Source organism: Dufourea novaeangliae, unplaced genomic scaffold (genome assembly GCF_001272555.1).
Source record: "Dufourea novaeangliae isolate 0120121106 unplaced genomic scaffold, ASM127255v1 scaffold6, whole genome shotgun sequence".
In the NCBI taxonomy this organism is placed as follows: domain Eukaryota; kingdom Metazoa; phylum Arthropoda; class Insecta; order Hymenoptera; family Halictidae; genus Dufourea; species Dufourea novaeangliae.
This window is the reverse complement of record NW_015373900.1, coordinates 1,235,935-1,260,074: the sequence shown is the minus strand read 5'-3', so window position 1 is coordinate 1,260,074 and position 24,140 is coordinate 1,235,935. Positions and strand designations below refer to the sequence as shown.

Here is a 24,140-nt window from a genome sequence, read left to right as displayed (position 1 = left end):
TAATCGCGTCCATAAATCGTTGCACTACCTCGAATGCGTATTATCGTAGTAAAAATATTACCGTCCGATTGTTAGGATTAAGGGCGAACACGAAATCTCCGTAGAAAGTAGAACTGTCTATTCACGAGAGATTTCGATTCACGATAAAACGAGAATATTTACTTCGAACGTATCGCTTTGTTCGAAATTTCGAGAACACCACGAACGCTCTCAGCTTGATTGCTAATTAGAAATCACGGCTGAAGCACCGAAAACTTCTACAGAATCTATCAAGGGTTACGAATCAAAAACAAAAGAAAGGATCTATTTCAACCAAGTACACTGCTCTCGAGCTGCAAACCGCTGTTCTCACGAGCACACCTGCGTGATTTCGATCCGAACGGGTAATTAACCAAAGTCACGAAACGTGCGAAAGATTCGCGACAGGATCCTCTATAAACACAAAGAGAACAGTGGGGGTATCCGATTTGTAAGCAATTTACACAAATAAGTTTTTTTAAAAATTAGAAGACTCGCGAGAAAAAGAAACATTTCTTCTCTATCACCGGAAACACCCAAGAATAGAAGAAACATCAAGAAACAAAAGACAAAGAGAAAAATCCCCATTTGTCGCGGGTGGCAAGGAGAGACGGTGTGAGGAGGGATCGCGATTAAGCAACGCCGAGGGGATAAGAACAGCCGGTCCTGCATGAACACCGAGGACATAGTCGGCCTGTGCAACAGGAAGAACGCGATTTTCGTTGTCCTGTGCGGGCTGGCGCTGTACGTGCACCTGTTCGCAGCCGGGGACACGGTGCGGCAGACGCTCGAGGGACAACTGACCGCGGAGACGGGACAGCTGAGCGCGCGAAAGGGACATTTGAGCACGACGGCGGTGCGGGAGGGACAGCTGAGCGCGACGGTGGTGGGGGAGGGACAGCTGAGCGCGACGGAAAAGGAGTGGGAGGGACAACTGAGCGCGGAGGAGGAGGAAGAGGAGGGGGAGGAGCACGGGATATCCCGGTGCATCGACGACGAGGAGCTCTCGGTGTTCCGGCCCCGCTGCCACGATGTCGAGAACATTCTGTCTGCTCTTGCTGACGCTTTCAACGTTCGATTTCCCTCGCGGTAGAACCACGAGGGCCGAGCCGATCCGGACCGGCGGCTACGCTGATCGGAATCGTCCGGTAAGAATGAGAAATATCTTCGGATCCCGGTTAACTCTACGATCAGGGATAGATTTTAACCAATCAAGCCCCTTTCCCCAATAGGTAAAAGAACGTACGAAGAATGTATGGTAAAAGAAACTTGATGGTGTTCGTTTATTATACGTTCGGATAAATCAAACAAATTTTTGTTTCAATATTTCTGGATTGTAGATGGCGCGAATCGTGTTGATTCGAAATTGTACTGTATACAAACGGTGTCCATTGTAATGTAAAAAGTCATTAACCGATTATAAAAATTCTTGTGGCCTTTCTTTTGTAATTGGATCAACTATCATATGACCTACTATTGAGAATTTTAAAGTATAATGTCATTTTTGTAACTAAATAAGAAGTGATTTCTCAGTATTAACTACAGTTCAGTAAGGCTCATGTTAAAAAAAATGTTTATAAAGTTTCTTTTCAATAATTTTATCGTTGACCTTGCGATTTATTGGCAGCAATCGAAAGTCGAAGCTTTTAAGAATGTTCTGTAAAATTTTCAACTAAATTTGTAATTATTAAAAATTTGCAAGAGCTACCTTAATAAGGCTACTATCCATTATGTTACTCCAAACTACTCGTTGACAACAGTGCAGCTAAGACAGGAAGTTCTCTGTGACGGGGGGCCAATCTAATCGTAACATTCTGGATCTGTTCAGTCTACTCGAAATCCCAGTATTATAAATTAAGCTAGGATATCTAAGAATATCAAATAATAAACATTAGAGTCCACTGAATGTGGAAACCAAATCTGTACTGAGCTATGTGTATATCCAATTGATGGGTATAAAATATCCACCTTACGAAAAATGCGATAAAATTTGAACTCCCACTTTTTTTTCACTTAATTATTCCATTATTCAACTTAAGACGCTATTATTACATGTATGAATTCGCAATTATTTCATTGTACAAGACAGAAATCTCTGAATAAATATTCAAGTGGGTACAAAGTACCCACATTATGCATGCTGGGAGTTATTCATATTGAGTCAGTATAAAAAAAAAAGTAGGTCATTTTGTAATGTTTAAAAAGTAAGTAGTATTAGGGGTCCAAACGGACCCAAGCATCACTGTTGCACGAACATTAAAAACACTCATCTTTCGAGAGGTTAAAGGGTTATGTTAAGGGTGTATTCCTATTTTGAAGGGGTTGTTATCTTCGAACGATTTTGTCAAACTGAAACTTAATTGGACTAAGGGACTTAAAGTTCTTTTTTCTGTTACTTTTCCATACGTATTTGTTCAGAATTCAAGAGAGCACAGTGAAAAATTTTATACGACGACACGATATAGCCAAGATGGCCGATTTACGGGGAAGGGGCTGGAAGAGTAAGACTCGAATCTCGTCGGGAACGACTCTTCTTTTTACATAACTCTCTCCTTTATGTGACTTCCTGTTACGTAGCACGGTATATACTTGATTAAATGTTATAACCAAAGAGACTGTCTAATGCGTCTGCAGACTAGTATGGAAGATGAGAATTTACCTTGTTCTTACGTACCGAAGATTTCATTGAATTCAAAGTAAAATAAAAAAATCGATATTATTCTCCTTTTTTATACTACGTACGCTTACATAACATTTTATACAATAAACAATAAAGAAAATTGTTAGAGATTCTTCTTTTTTTCATTTAATACACGATTTACATAATTCGACTATTAAATGTAAAACAAAAAAATTATGGATATACTTCTCCTTTTTTATACTTCGTACGCTTACGTAACATTTTATAGAATAAAAAATAAAGAAAATTGTTACAGATTCTTATATTTTTTCATTTAATACACGATTTAATTCGGCTTCTTGGAAGCTAAATTGTTAACGGAGTACCATAAAATCGTGTTTCTCTTGAATGTTGACCGAATCAAAACGGTTTCGCAATTGCTATTTAAAGGAAAATTCATGCAAAAACAGAAAACATATTCGTAATTTTTCGAAATGAAGAAAACATTCAAAGAAAAAAAATCACTTGAAAAGAAAAAGAAATATGCAGCAGTATATGTACGAGAGCTGTTTGATAAGGGAGAACTTTTTTTCACCAGATGGCGTTCAAGTCGCAAGAGTAATTTTGTTATTTTATTAGAATTTCTTGTAATTTTACAGCAAATACATTTACTCTGCTTTCGTCGAGTATACTCGTCATAGCTTAAAAATGATTAAGCACGCAAGTGCATATTTTCAAAATGGAATATAACACTTAAAGAGTTAAATATGCGAATATTTTTCGAGAAAACGCCTGTGCTATTCTGATGACACTTAGAATCCTAACCTCTAAAGTCTAAAGAGTTTCGCCTATTTTCGAATTGAATCGAATTCCGTTTCTTTTTTTTTAGAGAGAACGGGTGAAAGCTCTAGATTAAAATTATTATTTACTTGTTAGAGGGAGGTACGCATATAAAAGAGAACTCTGTACAGATGTTGAGATAAGTTTCTAGATTGCCGCCGCGCAAAACGGCCGATTTTACTTCGGAGAATGTTTGGAATATGCTTTCATGAATGGGATTCGTTAACAAGGGTCGGCATTTACTGTTTTCCCTATTGTTTCCGAGACGTTTACTCGTCGTAAGAGTGAAATTGGTCGAAAGTTACATTGGAAATGTGGTGGATCATGGGCAGACAATGGATCTGTAAGTCGAGAATTCAGCCGATTCCCCTAATTGCCACTAGATTATGGGAATTCTCGATTAAATTTACGATGAAACTTATCTTCCTGATAAAGTGATACGTAAATATACCTGAAGATACTATTATAGAATATAGATTTATACTATTATAGAATTATACTATTCATATTATAGAAATACGTTCGAGGAATATCGTTATAGATCGGTAAAATATAAATGGACGGATCACCGTTCACAACGACAATTATAGCAGAAACAATTGTGGACCTTAACCCTTTAAGTGTTTTATTTCATTTTTAAAACGTGCACTTGTGTGCTTAACACTAGAACTACCAAACCCGTCAAATTACAGTTTTACTGTTTTACGATTATTGAATTATGTTGGCTTCTAATTTACTACAGATTTAATTTTATGGTATGTATATTATGCTAGATTGTCTTATATATTCTATATATTATTGTATTATACAATTTAATTTAGTATACACTCAATGCTGGTAGTTCTAGTATTAATGATTTTTAAGCTATGACGAGTAAAAGTGACCTGTATAATTGAAAGAAATTCTAATGAAATGACAAAATTACTTTTATGACTTGACCGCTATCGATTGTCAAAAAGAAAAGTCACTGCCTTATCAAACTGCCGTCGTACATATACTGCTGCATAAGGTGAACCAACCAGTATTTTTTTTTATAATTGACTGCATACCAGCGAATGACCATTAGACAAGATATATAAATTATAAATTTAAAAATTATTAAGTGTTTATAAATGGAGTGCGTATTAAGCAATCATTAATAAGTACAGTTCTTATTAAAAATATTTCAGAAATGTAACAGTCATTTACTGGGCTTTTACACGTTTTGCATTTTATACAAAATTTTTTCAAAATTACGATAAGGATAAGTACTTATGTCTATACAAATTTCAAAAAACATAAATGTAATTGCCACTGCATCAGCCATTTTGTTGTTATAAATAAATTAAGTATTAATCTCGAACGTCCATAAATTCAAAAATTCGGTCACTCACTGGTTGCTTTACCCTATTTCTTCTTTTTCAATTGATATTTTTCTTTGTATCAATTCTTTTTTTGTCCCAAAATAATCTAAAATGTGTCAAAATAACAAATATGTTTTTTTTACCTAAAATTCACTTTAAATAGCAAATATATTTTCTTCTTTTGAATATACTCGTCATTCAACAAAAAAATGTAATTCTTTATGACGAGTATACTCGACACAAACATCGAAAGGGTAAAAACCAAAAACAGAGCAAGATACCTAAAATTAGGATTTTGAAAAAATGGTCGAAAATCGATTGATATTGAATGGTTAATGTTCCTCTAAGCGCGATTCGGTCATCGAAGTCTCCAGAATCCACGTGATCAGGCTGTCCAGCGGCCAACGAACAAGCGAGAGCACGATCGAAAGGCAAAACCGCGCGCACGCGAGCAGAAGAAATCGGTATCGCGCGCTCGTTATTATCTCAGAAATGCTTCTGACGACAGCAAATGTCAAAATGCGCGTCGAGGTTGCCGCGGTGAAGAAAAAAAAACTAGCCATGCGCGCGCGCACGGTAGCCAGGTAAACCACGAGAGAAAGAGAAAGCCAGCAACCGCGCGCGCGGAAAGTTCCGGAGACTTTGTGGCAAACACACGCTGTCGGTACAGTTTTAGGGGACATTCTCGTGTAATAGTTTTAAAACAAAGTGGTTTTGCAAATTTTTCTTGGATAGAATAAAATTAAAAAAACACGCATTTGAACAGTTTCTCAAGTATCTGGAATAGAAATTCTAGTAAAAAGAAATAACGATATAATGTAATTCAGGCGTCAAAGGGTTAAAAGACAACAAGAGTGTATGGATCTCATTGGAAAATTTGGTATACACTCTACTGGCTTAATAAAAGTTGAAAGCACAATCCCTGAAGAAATTTATAACGAATTGAATGAGCTTTGTCCAAAATTGATCGGTCGATTAGTTCGTAACTTATCCTGCACGCTAATTTCGAAAACATGGTTTCGAGAAAAACGTATTTAAAGTTATATTGCTTGCCGTTTCGAACTCTGGCACGACACATTAAATAGGCTGTAACTTCTTTCTTTTGTGGAATTAGACTTTCAAATTTTGGGAGGATATTCTTGAAATATTGTATCTATGATTTATCTAAAAAAAATATATTTTTGATATTCTGAACGTGTTAGACGAGAATCCCCCCTAAACTGGATGTTTATTCGAACTCGACTATTTAGTTTGTTCACGTGCAACACAAAGTCTACAGGTTAAAACGTTGTAATTTATTAATTCAGTAATATTATTAGTTGGGAAATTATTGTGCAAGAGGCCCCATGATTGACGTAGAAACCACGGGGGATAGAGATGCGACGTTCCCGCAGCGCTTTGTGCTCGCGGTTATTCACATTTATGAAAAATTTATGAAATTTCGTTCCCACGGTACAGATCGTCTCGCCTGACGAGGGGAAAGTTTTGTAATACAGCTTCGTCACGTGTAGTGCGTCGAACGTTGCAATTTATTTTTCTTATTTATTATATGTTTTTCCAAAATATCTCAATTTTTAGTGTTCTTTTTTATTTATCTTACGTTGATGATCGACTGAATTAGAGTTCGATTTCAAAAAAGCTTTCTTAAGAAAAAAAATAATGATAGCACGGTTGGTCCTTCGAGCTTTTGGAATTCGTTCAGAAGAATTCGATCTTATGACTTTAATTCGTTTGGACGATCTTTGATCTAAAAATTTGATTTTTGGGAGGCTACTTTCAATGCACAACTTTTTTTAAAGAAATTTTATAGTGTATATGCTTGTCCTGTAGCTACGAAGTAGGATACTGTTTCACTTTTCTGTTTAGAAAGACTTAACAATATGAAGGGTACCGTTTACTGGATTCTTACTAAATTTATACGTTATTTATAAATTTATAATTGTGTGAAAGATTATATGGATTAAACGAAACACACGCGTGATACGTACGTTATGCAACCATGTTTCCGACTTTCTATTCGTAAATCGAATTCGAAGATATAAGAAAAATTCCCAGTATTGTGTTTACGCTGTTACTCTCGCCTAAACAGCGATTGAATTAGATTTTCATCGATGAATAATTAAACGTAACGTGTTAATTAGACTCGGTGGGGTTAAGTAAAAACGAGTAGTATTCCAATTATTTCGGACTAATGAATTCAATATTTGGTTATCTGATGTTTGTTCGGCGTTAATTACGCTTTACCTACAGAAGAGAAAAAATTACCCAATCGAATATTAATGAGAAAAATGTATCAGTTAACGAACTACGATACATATGTGAACAATTTTTCGGAACAAATAGTTCGCGAGAATGTTTGCAATTCATTCAAAATAATTATACATTAAAAACTACATTTACACAACTTTTGAAACGCCTTACTCTAATATTTTGTACGCAAACTATCCAAGAAGATCGGTTTGAGAAATAAACTATATCAAAACAATCTCTAACGTAAGAATTTATTTGCAGTAAATATCTTACCGAGTGAAAAGGGCAATTCGATATTCGGATAACGGAGGTTCCTACTAGTGATGGGCGATACAGTATTGGTATTTCGAATATGGATACTTTTCAATTCAAATATCGATATTTAATGTGACGATGTATTCCACTATCGATACTTAACCCATAAATATCGAAATTTCGATACACTCGCTGCGTTCAGCGAGACGGAACAGGTCTTAAGGTAATGGACCAATTGCGAGCTTCCCATAAAATTTACGATTGGTCGGTTTCTTTTCCACACTGTTACCTGAGAATCTTAGCCTTAGTAAATATCTGATTAAATAAATGATTTATTTTGATTTTTGGATTTTATTCTAATTCAATAGATAATAATCGATCTAAATTTATCGATACCCATAATATCGATATTTCATTCCCATTATAGATGTGTATCGATACTTTGGATATCAATACGAATCGATACCAAATATCGATACAATTCAAATGTATCGCCATCACTACATAGTTTCTACTACGCATCTACTACGTAAAGTACTAGAACTAGAAAAAAAAATTTGAAACAAAAGTTTAATGATACAATAAGCGCTATAAGCTTGCGTTAACAAAATTTTGAAAAACGTGTTTTAAAATTTTCTTTTTAAGAAAAAAAAAAAACATTTTTCAAAATTGTATTAACACGAGTTTACACGTCTTATTGTACCATAAAACATGGGTTTCAAACATCTTTTTCTATCTATTGTACTTTAAGAGTTACACGCGAAAAAGTTGGAGTGCCTATTTGACTTTGAGGTTAGTTTTCATATCCTTAAAAAGCGATTGGACGCCAATGCAACATACCCTTATTCTTCCCTAAAAGCACTCCATAAACTTACAATGTTTCATTGTAATCCGTGTGTCAGCGTTCGCGGTATGTCCTTTTTAATAAAGCTTTAACGAACAACAATTTCTTTCTATTCGGAGGACGTTCATCCAGATTAAACTGTTTCTTTTTCTAGGAGGCAATCCGAGAGAGAACGGAAACGAAGAACGACCACCTGTCACGTTTCGCCATCTACGAGGACAACGACGACGCCGACGGAAGCTCGAGCGAGCAAATCGGAAAATGGCGGAAAAATGGCGAAGCTCTGGAGCCAAAATGGCGAGACGGCGACACGGTGCCCCTGCTGCCGTTCTCACAGCTGTCGCGGTACACGGGCGATCAAATGGACACCATCGAGGAGGAAGAACAAGAAGAGGATTCCATCCACCAAGGATCGAGAAATCAGCAGAACAGCGAGACCGTAATTCCTTCCCCGAGAAGCGACCAAGAACGAATTTTCTACAACGACTACAAAGCCTACGAATCGATCGACAGGAAGCACGGACCGAGAAAAGATGAAGTCTCGTCCCGCAGACGGAACAATCGACCTCCAATCGATCTGGGTGTATTCGATCTAAAAGAAGCCAACAGGCGGGAAGAATCCGAGGACAACGTAGAACCTAGAGAAGCAACAACATCGACGAGGTACAGGGAAACTTCCTTCCATGTCCGTCCGAACGATTACGAGCACGAGCTGGACGACGAGGAGTACCTGAAGCCACGTCCAAGGAAAAGACGACCGCCCCAGAATTACGAGTTCGGCCTAGTCGAGAACGAGACCACCAAAACGGAATTGAACGGATCCTGGTCACGTTCAAGCGTTCAAAAAGATTCGTCCGAATCGACCGAGTCCAGAGGCCAGCACGCAAAGAACGCGATGGAACTGAAGTCTCTGCTGAAGATGCAACAAGAAGAGGGTCTGAGCCTGTCGGAACTGTTACAAAGACGGAATCTAACGCTGAACGATCTGCTCCGAGGCAGGGCGGACGTGATCAACGCTCTGAGATCGAAGGACACCGAGACGGACGATCACATCGACGTGAGATCGAGCACCACGAGAAAGCCGCATCGAAGCAGCACGGAAGCGATCAGACTGAAGGATTCCACGAAAGGGGAGATCGTTTCAGTAGTAACGGTGGCGCCTGTTTTGCATAAGAACGCCCCGGTGTATCTGGATACGTCAACGACCGGAAAATCGATCGACAAGGATCACCCTAGGCTGGCTGGCAAGTGGACGCCAGGCCTGCCAACCGTGGTTGCGACATCGATACCCGTACCGACCAATTCCATGGAATCACCGCAGAACGACCAGGCAGTACGATCACGAAACTATGGCGGGACTAAGGCCGCCGAGGTGTTGGAAGAGGACGAGATCATGGAGTTCTCAGATTTCACCGATTACAAGAACGGCCGTAACGCCATGTCCCCAGTGTGGCTGACCGCCAGAGACGAACAAGGGGATCTAGTGTCCCCGGAACTGTTCAAAGAAAGCAACGAGAACAGGGGATCGACGTTGAGCATCGAACAACTACTAACACCCACGGAACGTTCGAAACTAGGGACCGACGAACGGATGCACGTGGACGACACAGGGGCTATCGAGCAGCCGGAACTAGAGGATTACACGGCATTCATGGAGCAGGAGTACCAAGACGATGCGTCGGCTACGTATCAAGATCAGAACGCCGGTGTGACCATTCCAACGAACAAGGATACGACAAGGGAGTCTGTGCTCGACACGATTTCACACTGGGATTCGACGAAGGAGCAACGAACGACACCCAACGACGCTGGTCACCAATCCCTTGGAGATCATCAGACTACAAACAGAACCGACAAGAAACACCGAGAGGATGATGATGTGTCCGAGGTGGAGCCGGAAGCCCGAGCGGAGATCTTCGAGCTGTTCGCATCTGGGTCAGCGGGCAAGCGATTGGAGAGGCTACTGAAGTCGAGGAACATGAGTCTGGACGAACTGATCGCGCTCAGGCAGAGAGGATCCAGCAAAGTCCACTTAGCCGAAGTGTCGCGGATCAGAGTGCAGAAATTTGACGCCAAAAAGTCGGAAACGGTCAGTTCGTCGGTCCAAGGAAACAGCATCGGGGAGGGAAGAGCTATCAACAACGGCCCGAATGACTACAATGAGAGGATTAATGGTTACTTGACAGAGCACTACGAAAGTACGACGGGTTCTGTGCCGAATCCGGTGAATTTCATTCAGCCAGAGGAAAGCACCACCACGGTCTCCAGTTCAACGACTTCGAGGATCATGAATACGAACGACGAACAGCGAGAGATCGAGGAACGTCGCACGCTGCAAATAGTCGACTTGTTGACTACCTTTGATTCTCTGCCGTTTGCGAAAGATATACAACGGAACGTCGCTGGAGAGCGTGATAACGAAGAGGAGAGACGGAAGTTATCTGAACAGAGCGAAGATCGTGGTGTGGTGTTTGTGGACGATCGGGAGACCGTGAGAGATAACGATACCGCGAACACGATTCAGTCTGGCTTTGTGAAGAAGATTATCGAACAGAAACCGGGCTCCGTCGACATTCGTGTGGTTTACAGCGAAACGGACGTTTTCAACGAAGACGACCACAAGAACGAAAGGGGCAGGGCTCTGTCGAAGATAAGGCCGAATATAATAGCTAGCGGGGCGATACTAGGAGTGACGATCGTTGTCTTCTTGGCCATATTTATCACGTGCAAGATCAAACAGAAGCAGAAATACAGATACAGGAACACGTTCTCCAGAGCTGTGTTCCAAGGTCCCGCGCTGACGGCCCGAAAACTATCGAACTCTAGCAGCCTGAGCACAGTGATGGTGAACGTGGTCGCCACCTCGACCACCAAGAGGCCAGAGAAAAATGACGTTGCGGCGCATGCCGGAGATATGGATTCTAAAAGTGATATCGATAATGATTCTTTGGACGCGAACGACAGCTGGGAAACCATACCTGATTATATGAAATGATGACTCACGGAATCTCCCTCGTATAACCTTGGAAAACAACAGTATTTTCGCGCTGGCGTTATACTCAATCTTGTATGTGTATAAAAAGCTACTGACTGTGTACGAAGTGAAAGGCAGATTTGTAAACTGATCGGTGAATCGTTGACTGTAATGTCTCTATTAAAGCCACAAGTAACTAATTTCGCAGTTACAGTTTGTACATATGATTGTACAGGGTTCTCCAATCAACTTTAACCGGTAGAATTTAATGTAATTTAGAATTTTAGGGGTAGTATCGATACATTTGCATAAGACATTACTTTGGATCTTGTAATATCAGGAAGCGAGAATGCATTTTTTTCTCTGGTATTATAAACTTATTCTTTCGCACTTATGTATAATAGAACATATTTATTTATATCCAGATTCGTTTGGAACCATTGCCTTACAAGCTAAATAAAAAGTGTTACTTTCCTACTCACCAGTATCTTTCGTAGGTAAAAACATCCCTGAGTATAGCAGACACAACGTTATTGTTGCTTTGAAACACCTTAGTAAAATAGGAATACTGTCTTGCAATATTTCTACATTGTTTTAAGGCAACCTCTGCAAAAAGAAAGAGCCATAAATGAACCATAAATAAAAACCATAAATGTACTAATAATTAATCTCGAACTCATGCAGGTAAATTTTAAATTGAACACATACCTAATGTAGGACTGCCTTTAAGTTCAATCATCTCAGCAGCAGTCATGTACAACACAGTGGTATAACTTGTGGGAAGGATGTCTAAATAAGGCTTCCATTTAGAGTTTTCTTTGTGTCTTTCGATGAGAAGTGCAATTGCTAGTGCCACCTGTGGCATGTGTTGTATCAGCGGATCATTTTGGAGACAAGTTAATTCCGGTGCGGCATTATGAATACTAAAAATAAGTTCCCTCGGAATCCTCAAAATTAACTCGTTCTCAAGGAAATTACGTTCCGCTTTCAATCCCAGATCATATCCTGGAAACTCAGCTACGCTTGCCCCATCTATGCCTGCTCCACTATCTCTGAGCCAATTTATAAACTGTCCGATACCGTGGGACCGCTTTAACGACTCTGTCTTCATCTCCTCCAACTGTTTAACCTTCTCCAAAACTGACGATATCTCTATATAGTTGTCCCATAGTTGCGTCACATACGCTGAATTACTGCTAACTGATTGAAAAAGCATAAATCATTATTCTCTGTATCTGTTTTAAGGAATGCATCGTAAATGGCAGTTTTCTGTTACACGTGATCAGTGGAAGATTTGTCAGACCTCTCGAGGAAACGAGGTTAAACAAGCTACACGTACCTTGTATTTCATATTTTAATGATTCAAGATTCATGAAACTATTCTGAACTAAATAGCAAACGCGTCTTGCATGCTACTAAACATCCGTGACATAATTTCTGCTTAGGTTTCATTCAACAAATTATAATTGCTTTGAAACATCGTGAAACGAGCAGAAGGGTGCCACTGGATGGTGTATTATATTCAAAGATATATTTGCAAAAAATGTACTCACGATGAAACAGTTTTTCGCACAAGGCATTTATCTCGTTCCTTTTCGTTGAGGATAATTGCCTTTGATGGGGAACGTGTTGTTTACTTTTAGACAATCCGTGAGATTTTCTTCTGCCCATGTTTGTACTATCTCACGGTACTTTCGTGACTTCTTCTCACATTTAGATGCATTATAATGTGTGACGCGCGCCTACGACCAGCAAGAATAAACACTTCGCCGAAACAAAAATAGAACGGTCGACGTTCTGTGCCTTCTCTGCCGCGACCGACATAACCTCGAAACGGCAGAGTGGAACTACTTTCCTTCCCTGTATACTGTGTACTTACTACGTAGTGTATACCGTGTATACCACCGACCCGCCGCACTTTATTGATTTTCAATTTCTATCGAGGGTCACCTACTTTCCCAATTACGCTAAACCTCTCGTCAGAATGGTTTTTCATCAATCTTTTTTCTCATCCACTCGGAACGAATGTACATGACGCTTTGTCGAGCGAATTTGAAATGTGTATTATGATTAAATTCAATTTTGTTAATTCTAACGATGCAATAGGGGATAATCTTTATTCGATGATTGATGGTCAACATTCGTCCGACACGAGACAATACGTTGTTGCAAATACGTATAAATGCGTGTACTTACATAGATTTATAAATTTAATTATCCCTCCTGTATAGTTTTTTACAGTTCTTGGAAATTACTTATATGGTCGTGTGCGTGAAGAATTAAATATACAAATGTTTAATGAAACGAGTGTTTCCTTTGTTTAAGATCTATATTGTACAAAGTAATAAACAAATGATATATTTTAGTATTTTTTATAAAGAATAATTTATATTACCTTTATACTCTATTTATAAAGTCACATTAAAGGGGATCTAAACGATGGGTCAGTTGCAAAATAGCTATCTACAAACATAAGATAAAAATTTAATATTCTATTACATACATAATTCCTTGTATAAATATACATATACATGGATGAGATTTATAATAAAAAATTGATTTAGACTGTATGTTGTGTATTTGAAGTAACAGAAATGAAAAATTGTGCGAACAAAGTTGTTAAAGAATTAGAGCAGTTTAAAAACAGGCCAGAACTATATAAAAAGAAGGCAGAAAGAGTTTAAAATCTTTAAAGTATAAATATAAAATGTAAACTAAAGAACATGAAAATATGGAAATTGATTAAGAGATAATTTTAAAAACTTGTTTTGGTACTCATTTAACATTTATTACTTTGATATAAAAGTATTTGCAATACTTATATCAAGGCGAAGAGCCATGAAAATGTAATATTTATCCTTAAGTTTAATTCAATAGTATTCACAGCTCGTATTTAACATAAAAAATATTTTCTTTCATACATTTAACTTGTTATCTAGGAGATAGTGCATCTATAGATCCCCCATAATGTTTATAAATTATACAATTTGTGTACAACTAAAAAATAATATAGTAAAACAATTACTTGAATTTTCACGCTGCAAAGTAAGGTAACTAATTGTAAAAACTTTTTACAAAAAGCAACGAATTTAAAGTTGCGCGACAATTACGACGTATTTAAATGTAACAAATTCATACAACAGTTTATTTTACGCAATTAGAAAAATTTACTTACATGGTACAATTCGCGGAATAATTTTTATAACGTTTTTTTTAAAATTATATACGATATACGTACATTTAAAATTTCTAACGCTCCTCTTTATAATTGTTTCAGTATAAAAGTCTATTTTGTATCATATTATACATTACTCGTGGAAAAAAAAACGCAAAGGAAGGAAGGAAAAAAATAATTATATCATTTGATAAAGAATTTAAATACCCTGCCTGGGAATTTATCATAATTACGCAATTTGTACTGAATATAGATAAACCACTACGTTTTTATAATAATATATTTGATTACGAATTATGCAGAACCGTAAGTATATTACAGATTCTACAACATTACCCATAAACTTCTCCTTAACTTCTTTGCAGCGGAAAACTCGTATCTTAAATATTAAAGATACACATACAGTTACAGTAATATATATCGTTATTTATACAGCCTAACCTCTAAATAGAGCCTATAGACCACATGATTTCGTTTCCTCTTTCACTGCTACCTCAATAGAAATTCACCGAAGTCCGTTGTATGTCACGAAATAAAATGTATAATTTATCTTGACTCAACGTCTTACTTTCAATAGTTTTCCACATTTGTAAAAACCGAAAACTGTGTAACTTCATTTATCAATCCCCTTTTAATAAATGTGCGCGACGCCTTCATAAATCTTAATTTTCACACAGTAATTATTCTAAACATGTACATCCGCTTTTGTTAGAATTCAGACATTTCATTTCACGCAGATGCACATTACAGTATATCAAATAGTCTGCGGATTGTATATGAAAAGTGTATCATGTATTACAGTCTAAAAAATGTAAGATTTTCTTTGTTCAGACGATTTACACAAGGATACCAGCCTCTCACGGTATTTTGCTTTGTAGCCGAAACAGCACGCAATGCATTTATGGTCCCCTGTTTTTATCACTAAAAACTTCAACGAGAACAGTATGTGTAATTACTGGAGTGTATCAGTACACTATTCAAGGGGAATTGTCGAAGACTACAAAACACATAGTACATAAATATTAAATTACTTTTCATCCAATTCACAATAACTGGAATAAGTTGTGCAGACACTGTGGAGTCAGATTCACAAAACTTCAAATTCTCTCATATCGGGTTATTTTCTTTCCTTTGTAGCATGTGTATTTATACAATTTTATTTAATTCGTTTCTATTGTGTAGCAGTGTCTGAAATGCTTTGTCGCCATGTTGCATGGAAGGGAATCTTCAAGATTTTAACTCGTGTTTTGGGCAACGCAGTTAATAATAGTTTTTGAAGTTGTGGCAATGGTAGTATGTCCACTTGAGGATTTGTTAAGTTTGGTTGTTGTTTATCATCACCTGAAATATATCAAAATTGTCAATCGTAATTGTGTATACATTACATGTATGCAAATATAGAATAATTTATGTATATGTATATGTATATATATATATATATATAATCAGTTTAAAAGAAGTACCTTTTTGATTGTCATTTTCATCCTCAACATCTTCGATTAATTTTAAACAGGGTACTGGCTTTAAAACTGGTATCGAATCACCAGTGACTTGTTTACTCATTAAATTACACTGGTCAACAAATAGTTCTGTAACCCTAAGTAATTCAAGTGTAACGCCCCATACGAAATGTGTCAAATTGTTTGACAATTCAGTAACACCACCGAGCACCATATTGTTAGACGTTGCCGACTGGGATATGTAAGTTGGTATAATTAATAGCCTTTTAATATTTTTACAATTCGCAAGACATTTGTCGAAGCCATTTTTAACGTCAAAGTTGACCAACTCCATTTGACTCAAATTTTGCAGCTTGGACACACCCTCCAAAATATCGAATGTGCAACACGACCCTTGCCCTTTTTCAAGCCTGAGACGCTCCAATTTTTGTAACTTTATCAAAACAGTGGTGCCAAATTTGTCTGGAAAATCGGAACATTCTCCTAATTCCAATGTTTCCAAGTTTGATAAATTTTGTATTATTTCGATTTTCTTCTTTCCAAGTTCCTTAACGGATGTTAAACTCTGGAATACATGTTAAGACTGAAGTATATAGGGCAACAATGTAATAGTTGATAGACAAAAAGAAATTAGTATCTGTTTACACTTACGAGTTGCGATAACTGTGTTAGTTCCTGTAAAGGCGTGAGATCTTCTTGGAGAGACATTCCGCTAATTGCCTTCAGCCTCAATTCTTGACAACGTTTGAGATTTCCAACCGATTCCAAGTTTAAGGAATCGCATTTTATTGACATTGCACTCAACACCTCCAGCTGAGGACAACTGCTTATAACTTCTTCTACTACTATTACAGGACATCTGCATAACTCCAACTTGACAAGACTAGTTACACGTGGTATTACTGTCAAGAACTTTTTCCAAATGCTATCAGACTCGCCCGCTACAAGCATTTTTCGGAGGTCTAAATGTTGAGTACCACGCCTTTGCAGTGTATCCGCTAAACCATCCCAGTCCGTCACTTGACTATTTTTCATTCGCACAGTTTTCCATAGTGACGGATGTGCAGCCAAGTCCCTCCACATTTTGCACACTCTAGCAGCTCGAAGCAACTCTTGAACCTTAAGATATTGGAATATACGTAGCAAGGCATGATAACCAGCACAGACTGAATCCATAAAATGTTGTTGTTGTTCTTTTTCCTGCTGGTTTTGCTTTCTTCTGCAAGTGAACAGAAAATATTACTATTAAATAGGTTTCTTTAAACGTAATCGCCTAAGAACTATACACTAAGGGTATCGTCCATTAAGATGTAACGCTGGTTAGAATTTTCTAAAATAGAGAGTAACATTACATTGCTATCCGAACTATTCGCTATTTTCCTTGATATCAAGAAGAGAATTGCAATTTTTAAAGAGGCTTTTAAAGGACCAATGATTTACAACAATGATGCCAACAATCTTATACTGTGTCAAATAAAGAATGCAGGTAAAAGCCTCTGAAAAAAAGTTTCAAACGTTGAAGTTTCGACAGTTTAAAACAAAAAACAGAATAAAGGTATGGAAACAAAAAAAAAACAAACATAAATAAGGAGTATAAATAATGAGGAACAAGGACTGTAGGAAGTTTGTGGGAAAACGCACTAAGAGATTTTTTGTGTTTCAGCTCGCACATGTCTTTATATCTGTAAATATAAAAAGTAAAAATGAATTAGATTTTTTCCACTGAAGCACTTATCAGTAGCTGTATCAGTAATTGTAGCATGAATGTAAATAATAAATTCAAGAATTATCCAATTTTCTCTTCCCATTTAAAAAAAAAAGGGGTGGGGGTAAGTCTATGGGGTGCAGGCTTTTACTTTGATACTACAATTACACAATACCTGCAAGAACCAACGATATGTGATTGTTTTGTTCAATTTTCGCACGTCTCACAAATTTGGCCGCATTTCTAAGAAGCTAAGGCAGTGTGCTTCGATCACAATATAAAATCAAATTCATTTTTCACCTCGAACATTTATATTTTCAAATATAATAAACATCAGTATATATTGCATTTACAATAGTATTCGTGTAAATTTTGTACAACAGGAATAATACAAATATAGTGCAATATCTTTCGTGACATTTACTCTTCGATACGTTAATGAGACTATAGAAACATCCTGGCACAATTCGTAAGAGTATTTAAATGAAAAATAACGGAATACTTTAATAAACTGATAATACAAAATTAATCACCGTGTAAACAACAGACATATCTTGTAAATACAATATGTACAAAGCAACTGCCAAAACCTCAAAAGAGAGTTGCCTTAACTTATGTGGAGAAAATGTTTAAAATAAGGAGTAAAAGAAACATGTTGGTGTGTTTGACAAACAAACACTTACTTGCTACTTATTTTAACAGTACCCAAACTACTTGCGACTGATTGACGTGAATCGACTTTAAGATCATTACTTGTACTAGTTGTATTTAAATTATTTACTAACGCCGTCCTTTCAGGTGATTTGATACTCGTCGTCGATTTCTGGTCTTCTTCTGTAAAATCTGTCCTTATATTGGACGTATCGTTTTCTAATCTGTTTGCAGTCAACGTTTCTACTTTACTGCTGTTATTGCACGTCTCTTCAAATCTTTCCTCTACAGCACACGCAGCAACTTCTGTCTGTGATACATCTTTCGACACATTTCTGTCACTTGATTTATCGACATAACCTTTCCCTAAAGAATTTACCGACGATGGAATATGCGACTTTGCGATCAATGAGTTTTCCGCAGTGTTCATAATATCAGTAAGCGAACCATCCTGAAGTATGGGAGGTTTATCACCAATTTTATCAGGTTTCACTGTTATGGCTGGCTGAACAGCCATGGCATTATTTTTTGGCACAACTATATATTTTTTCCCTCCCATCAGGGCAATATTTTGAGCTGGTTTCGGTAATGTTCCATCGTGACTTTGTAAAAATTCATTTTCTGTCTGTGAATACCAACTGCTTTCTTTTTTCTCTGAATTCGAAGGGGAATACGATGCTGCAGTGGATGCTTTCGAAACTTTGGTAGCATTTCGGGGCTGTGAGTCTGTGCTATCAGATTTTGGAATTCTTTGCAATCTCGGTGGAGTTGAATTTACTTGATGCTTTGTCTTTGCACTTTGCGCGCCTAGCATACTAATTGGTATTAACGGAGGAGGTGTCAAAGATGGATTTGTTTGTGGTTGCTGAGATTCAGTAGTATCCTGCTGACAGTTCTACAACAAAACGAATATATTTAAGATTTATATACTGTCAGCTAAGTTACATTCAATACTTAAATGTTTTCTATACACCTTTATTGAAGTAAATCTCATAGATAATAAACTAAAAGCTTCAACGCAGACTGCGGAAATTAAATCTGAATACTTATCGAATTTAAAGAACACAAATTGTATTTCTGAATACAGTATTGTAAAATTATTTTTAATATTATATAAATGAATTGGAAAGAATTGTCTCAACCAATTTTGAAAACGAATATTCTACGGTTATAAATGGAACATACCTTGCAAACGTAATCATCACTTCCCGTAAATTCCGTACCACCAACACACTCAGGATGGTATAAACAGAGACACACGCTACATTGCAAGCTCGGTATCAACCCCATACTCGTTGAGCATCTTATACTGCATGGTTCTTGAACTTTGGGCCTGTAAGATGTGCGTCGATTGGGGATAGGGATTAAGGAATAAAACACAAAATTTAAATAAGGGATTTAAGGATTTCAAGGATAAAGAAGGATACAGTTATGAAAAATATAGAAGGAAAAGTTTAAACTGTTTCAGAATAATATCTCGAACTCTACAATTATGTATACTTATTATACAACATGCATTTTTATGATTAATAAAGTAAGATTTACTTTACTATCTTTTTAGTATACAATGCAAAATCTAATCTTTTACATGTCTACTGAAGCGGTAATTTATACATAAAATTATCAAAAGTAATTTTTTGTCAACCGATATAAAATATAAAACTTGATTGGCAAAATAAAACAAATATTTCTGTACCAATACAACTACTACAAAGTTATATATGGAATAATTTATACGCGCGTGTGTGTGTGTGTGTGTATGGACCGTTTATTTTGAAAGTGGTGCAAGTCCATTTTCCAATTCCATTTCATTTTATTTTAGTTTACACTAAATTAAGCATAAATTACGTCATATCTCATTTTTTTTAAAAAAGGACTTACACCACTTTCAAAATAATCGGTCAATGACGTAATTTATGCTTAATTTAGTGTAAACTAAAATAAAATGAAATGGAATTGGAAAATGGACTTGCACCACTTTCAAAATAAACGGTCCATATATATATTGATACTTTCATGAAGTTTGTTAAAATTGTACGAGGTTATTCGTCTTTTTTAAATATTTCCTTCGAACTTGATATTTTGTAAGATCATGACATTCAAGAACACTAAAGAAGAGTACTTATTTTCTCAAAAAATGTAATGAATGCACATGCTGTAAATCCTTCATTGGACCTTTTTAAAGCACGTTAACATGATTATTAATCATGTTGAACTACTAAGCACTTTGGATACCCTCCAACATTGCAAATTAATCGCGATTATACCAAGTAACAAGTATTACAAAAATTAAAAGTATCAGGTACTTACGTTAATTGTCTTTTAGGTTTAGGAGGTGGTGGTTTTTCTACGATCTGCTGACTTCTTCTTGTGGTCGTAGTTCTTTGCGGTGGGAGCATCTCGCTTTCTTCAGATGACTTTATTTCTGCTATGCAGATATGAAAAAAAGATTCTTATGAAAGTAATACTTTATATGCTGAAAATTATAAACTACAAAATCCATTTACTAATAGGATTTAGTTCATTCTTCAACATAAATTATATAACTTTAATGGAACAATTTACAATACAAAATTTTTTGCATTAAATAACGTTTCAAATAAATGTAAAATTATCTACAGAATTTCAAACAAGGAAAACACATTTCAGACAGTAACTGTTAAAATGAACTCCCCTGCAGTAGTTATTGGTCAACAAGTAATTCATCAATTCTAAGTTAATGGATAAATAAAATGATGGAACAGTATAAATAATAGAAAATAGGATTTGATATTGATATGAATGCATACTTATTTGAGGGGTTCTTTTTCCAGGCACTTTAACTCTGAATCCTGCTGATTGAGCTTTTGGCGATTTAGAAGCTTTTGTAGGCACAGATATAGGAGCAGGAGGTGATGGTTCCGCAGCTTTCCTTCCAGGTGTACTTCTTTTATATGTCAGGCTTTTCCTTGGCGGCGTTGCTGCTACAGATCCCTATGACAATGCCAAAATTAATATTAAATCAGAAACTACCATGCACTTTATACGAATCAATAAATAAAATTACATACTCTCATTCTTTTTGCATCTCGAATAATTTCCTTCTCAGGATCGTCTATACCAATTGGTTCTTTGAAGAATGTGAAGTTATCAATAGTTAACTCTTTCGTGTTAACTGTAAAAGGGAGTGTAATATTATTATATTTATTCCCAAAATTGACTCGTACATAATGTACTATCATAAGTCAGACTTACGAAATTCTGCAACTTCTCTGAAACTTCGAACTTTTTTCCCCTTTGGTGTATAATAGTATATATCAGCCATTCTTTTAAGGGTTGAATCAGTGCTTGCTCTAAACACTAACTCTCTCTTCCAACCATATTTAAAAGGTTCTTTGAACGCAGGGTTTGACATATCAACAACCACTTTTTGTTTTACCGTACTTCCTGGACTGACTACACGCGTCATACGACTACCTCTAGATTTCAGTGATGTTGCTGGACTACTAGCAGCAGACGAGTTTGTTGACTTAACTGAAGTTTCTTCTGTTTTTTGTACGTCTGTTTCAGATTCCACAGTATTTGGTAATCCGATTGAATCTGTTTCAGATCTATCAGATTCTTTTTCCTTCTTTATTTTGTGTATATATAACATATGTTCAGTATCATAATTATGCATTCTATTGTCATCTGAATCTTCATCATTCCTCCCATCAAAATTCTTTTTCGTGCTATATCTATACCGTTTTACCAATTGGGCTTCTGCCACCTCAGCTTCAGCTGTAATAATTTATATAAACATTATCAAACATTCTTTAAATTTTGCAAATATTATCTTTTATAGAAAAATCTCTTTTTGCTATTTTAGTAAATACTAAAATTTTTTATGGTTATTTTTTTCAAAAGAATTATTTGAAATAATTTATATTTAAATTTAAAAAGAGTTTAGTAATATCTTCTATAGCATTTTGAATAATGGGTTAAACAATATTTTTTAATATTCAAACTGATATGAAAAGATTAGTAAATATTTGTAAGATACGAATATTACTTATAACATTCAAGTCAAATTTTTAGCTTAATACACATTTTATATGTACCTCTTCTTAATTTCCAAAATTAAAATGTTAAAAATATTTTAAATAAACAATCTAATCATCAAATAATATATAGTATATACATTTTAACTATATATATACAATTATTTCTTCCCCACTTAAGATTACAAAAGCTTGATCCACTGAAAGTTCATATACTTTATCTAAGAAAGGTAAGCTTTAAAGAAGTCTTAACTTTTTTACAATATCTCTTTTTACAAAGATATCAGTATTAACTTTATATTTTTTTAGAGTTCATTAAATATTCTTAGAAATATAAGCAATACAACTTGTTGTCTATAATTAATGTTTTCAACTTGAAATACAGAGCAATGAAGTAAATTTACTTGGATACATTAAGAATAGTAACTCGCACAAAATAAAATAACTTTCATTTAAACAAGTTTTTCATATATTCAAAAGCTCAAGACATAATTGCATGTATATGTTTGAATCATACATACTATACACATAATGGTACATTATCCCCACTTGTACTAGTTGTAATCTTTTACGTGTGAAAGAAACTATACTGCTTGTAGAATACATTAAAGATAATATAATTCATAGTAATGATGGTATGGTCTACGTATACAATATGACATAACAATAACCAATACCAATTAATTTTCTCAGAACATTGCTGCCTGGTTCCATTTCATTAGCCCACTGTGCATCAAATCCATTGAATTCCATAGACTCCTCAGAGCTAACATCATCAAGTTCGGAAAGCTTACGCTTGCGTTCCTTTGTACTTGTATCACTTTCAATGGTACTAGTCGAATTGGCCTTGAACTTCCTTAACTTTCTTCTAACGACCGGAGTAGGACTCCTTTTCGATGAACCTTTAACGTCACCGTTCACTTCTTGACCGTCCATTATTGCAATTGATTCCACTTTAACCTGCGTCTCTTCAATCTCCGACATTCCAATGAGTTCTAGGTTAGGATTATCGCGCGCCTCCTCGGCGTTCCCGCCATTCACGTTGGCCCCGTCCATCGTGAGGTCCCCTTGGGACCGAACCCTTATTCTACGTGTTTGAATGAAGGAAGACGCGCGAAGAACGTTAATTGTACGCTACCCAACACTTTGTATAAACTCCATTCAACGTTTCTCGTAGAAGCATCCGTGCTACAGTCCCCTCGCGTCTGACCACCGCGATCCCGCGCTCATCTGTCCCCGCGAATGCGCATAACACACGCGCAGACACCACTACGCGCTATTTACACAACAGCTAGATTTTCTCTCGATGGGATAGGTTTCGGGCAGTTCCTCATCACCACCATACTATTATGTTGCACGCGTAGCTCGAGACAAACGAGAGAACAATATTATGATAAAAGTTACTTATCGCTCTACAAACGAGACTCCGTTACAATCTTCAACTGAAAAACGACAATAACTTTGGAGAGACACAGAGCGTCTGTAAAGCACACAACCGGAAATGGCCGAAAAAATATGCCAAGGGCGAATCTCCATTATGCATTCGATGATCATCAATAAGGTTGATTTATACTATCTATTTGAGATTTTCAAATTGTATCGAGACATCCTGAAATATTGGAAAACTTTTCTTCGTCGTTCTTTGGCCCTTTATACAGTGTTCAATACACTCGATCATTTTTTTTATTTTAACATCTTATGGGCACCGTAACGACATTTTTTTTCCATATTATCGTCATCTAATAAGACTGCTACACAAGATAAATTTTTTATGAATAATTATGAAAACATTACCAAATAATAGGTATTATTCTGAAACGAGGTATGGCGCAAACTGATTAGAATTTCAAGAAAGTCACCAATGAATTTGTAATGTTAATATTTAAAATAGTATATAAATAATTAAAAGCATTGCGGAGTCTAAGTAATAATTATAGTATTGTATAAAATTTACCTTTTATTGAACATAATTTAAAATAAAGGTAC

The 24,140-nt window shown here is 36.2% G+C and overlaps 2 protein-coding genes across 4 annotated transcripts in view; both read right to left on the bottom strand.

Moving 5' to 3' along the window:
* Positions 1-13,146, bottom strand: part of LOC107193635 (histone-lysine N-methyltransferase setd3) — a 31,791-nt gene extending 18,645 nt beyond the window's left edge. The window contains exons 1-4 of the mRNA XM_015583122.1: positions 13,024-13,146; positions 12,698-12,886; positions 11,853-12,344; positions 11,627-11,750 (exon numbers count right to left, since the gene is read on the bottom strand). Coding sequence (XP_015438608.1) covers positions 11,627-11,750; positions 11,853-12,344; positions 12,698-12,815 — 734 coding nt within the window. The 5' untranslated portion in view covers positions 12,816-12,886; positions 13,024-13,146. The remainder of the gene's footprint in view (positions 1-11,626; positions 11,751-11,852; positions 12,345-12,697; positions 12,887-13,023) is intronic.
* A 264-nt stretch (positions 13,147-13,410) lies between these two features.
* LOC107193494 lies at positions 13,411-23,548 on the bottom strand. Of its 3 annotated transcripts, XR_001516328.1 has the most exons (11): positions 22,832-23,548; positions 21,370-21,894; positions 21,186-21,289; positions 20,925-21,108; positions 20,446-20,563; positions 19,321-19,468; positions 18,270-19,030; positions 16,431-16,998; positions 15,783-16,344; positions 14,761-15,660; positions 13,411-13,471 (listed from the first exon to the last, which is right to left on the bottom strand). XR_001516328.1 is itself a non-coding variant. In XM_015582948.1 (10 exons), exons 1-10 carry the CDS (start codon positions 23,208-23,210, stop codon positions 15,491-15,493), a joined length of 3,519 nt encoding a protein of 1,172 aa, XP_015438434.1. In that variant the 5' UTR covers positions 23,211-23,548; the 3' UTR covers positions 14,527-15,490. The 3 variants fall into 3 exon arrangements, 2 of the variants coding, with proteins under 2 accessions (XP_015438434.1, XP_015438435.1); XM_015582948.1 differs by lacking the exon at positions 13,411-13,471 and having other exon boundaries at positions 14,527-15,660; XM_015582949.1 differs by lacking the exon at positions 13,411-13,471 and having other exon boundaries at positions 14,527-15,660; positions 20,446-20,560.
* Between the last annotated feature and the right edge of the window lie 592 nt (positions 23,549-24,140).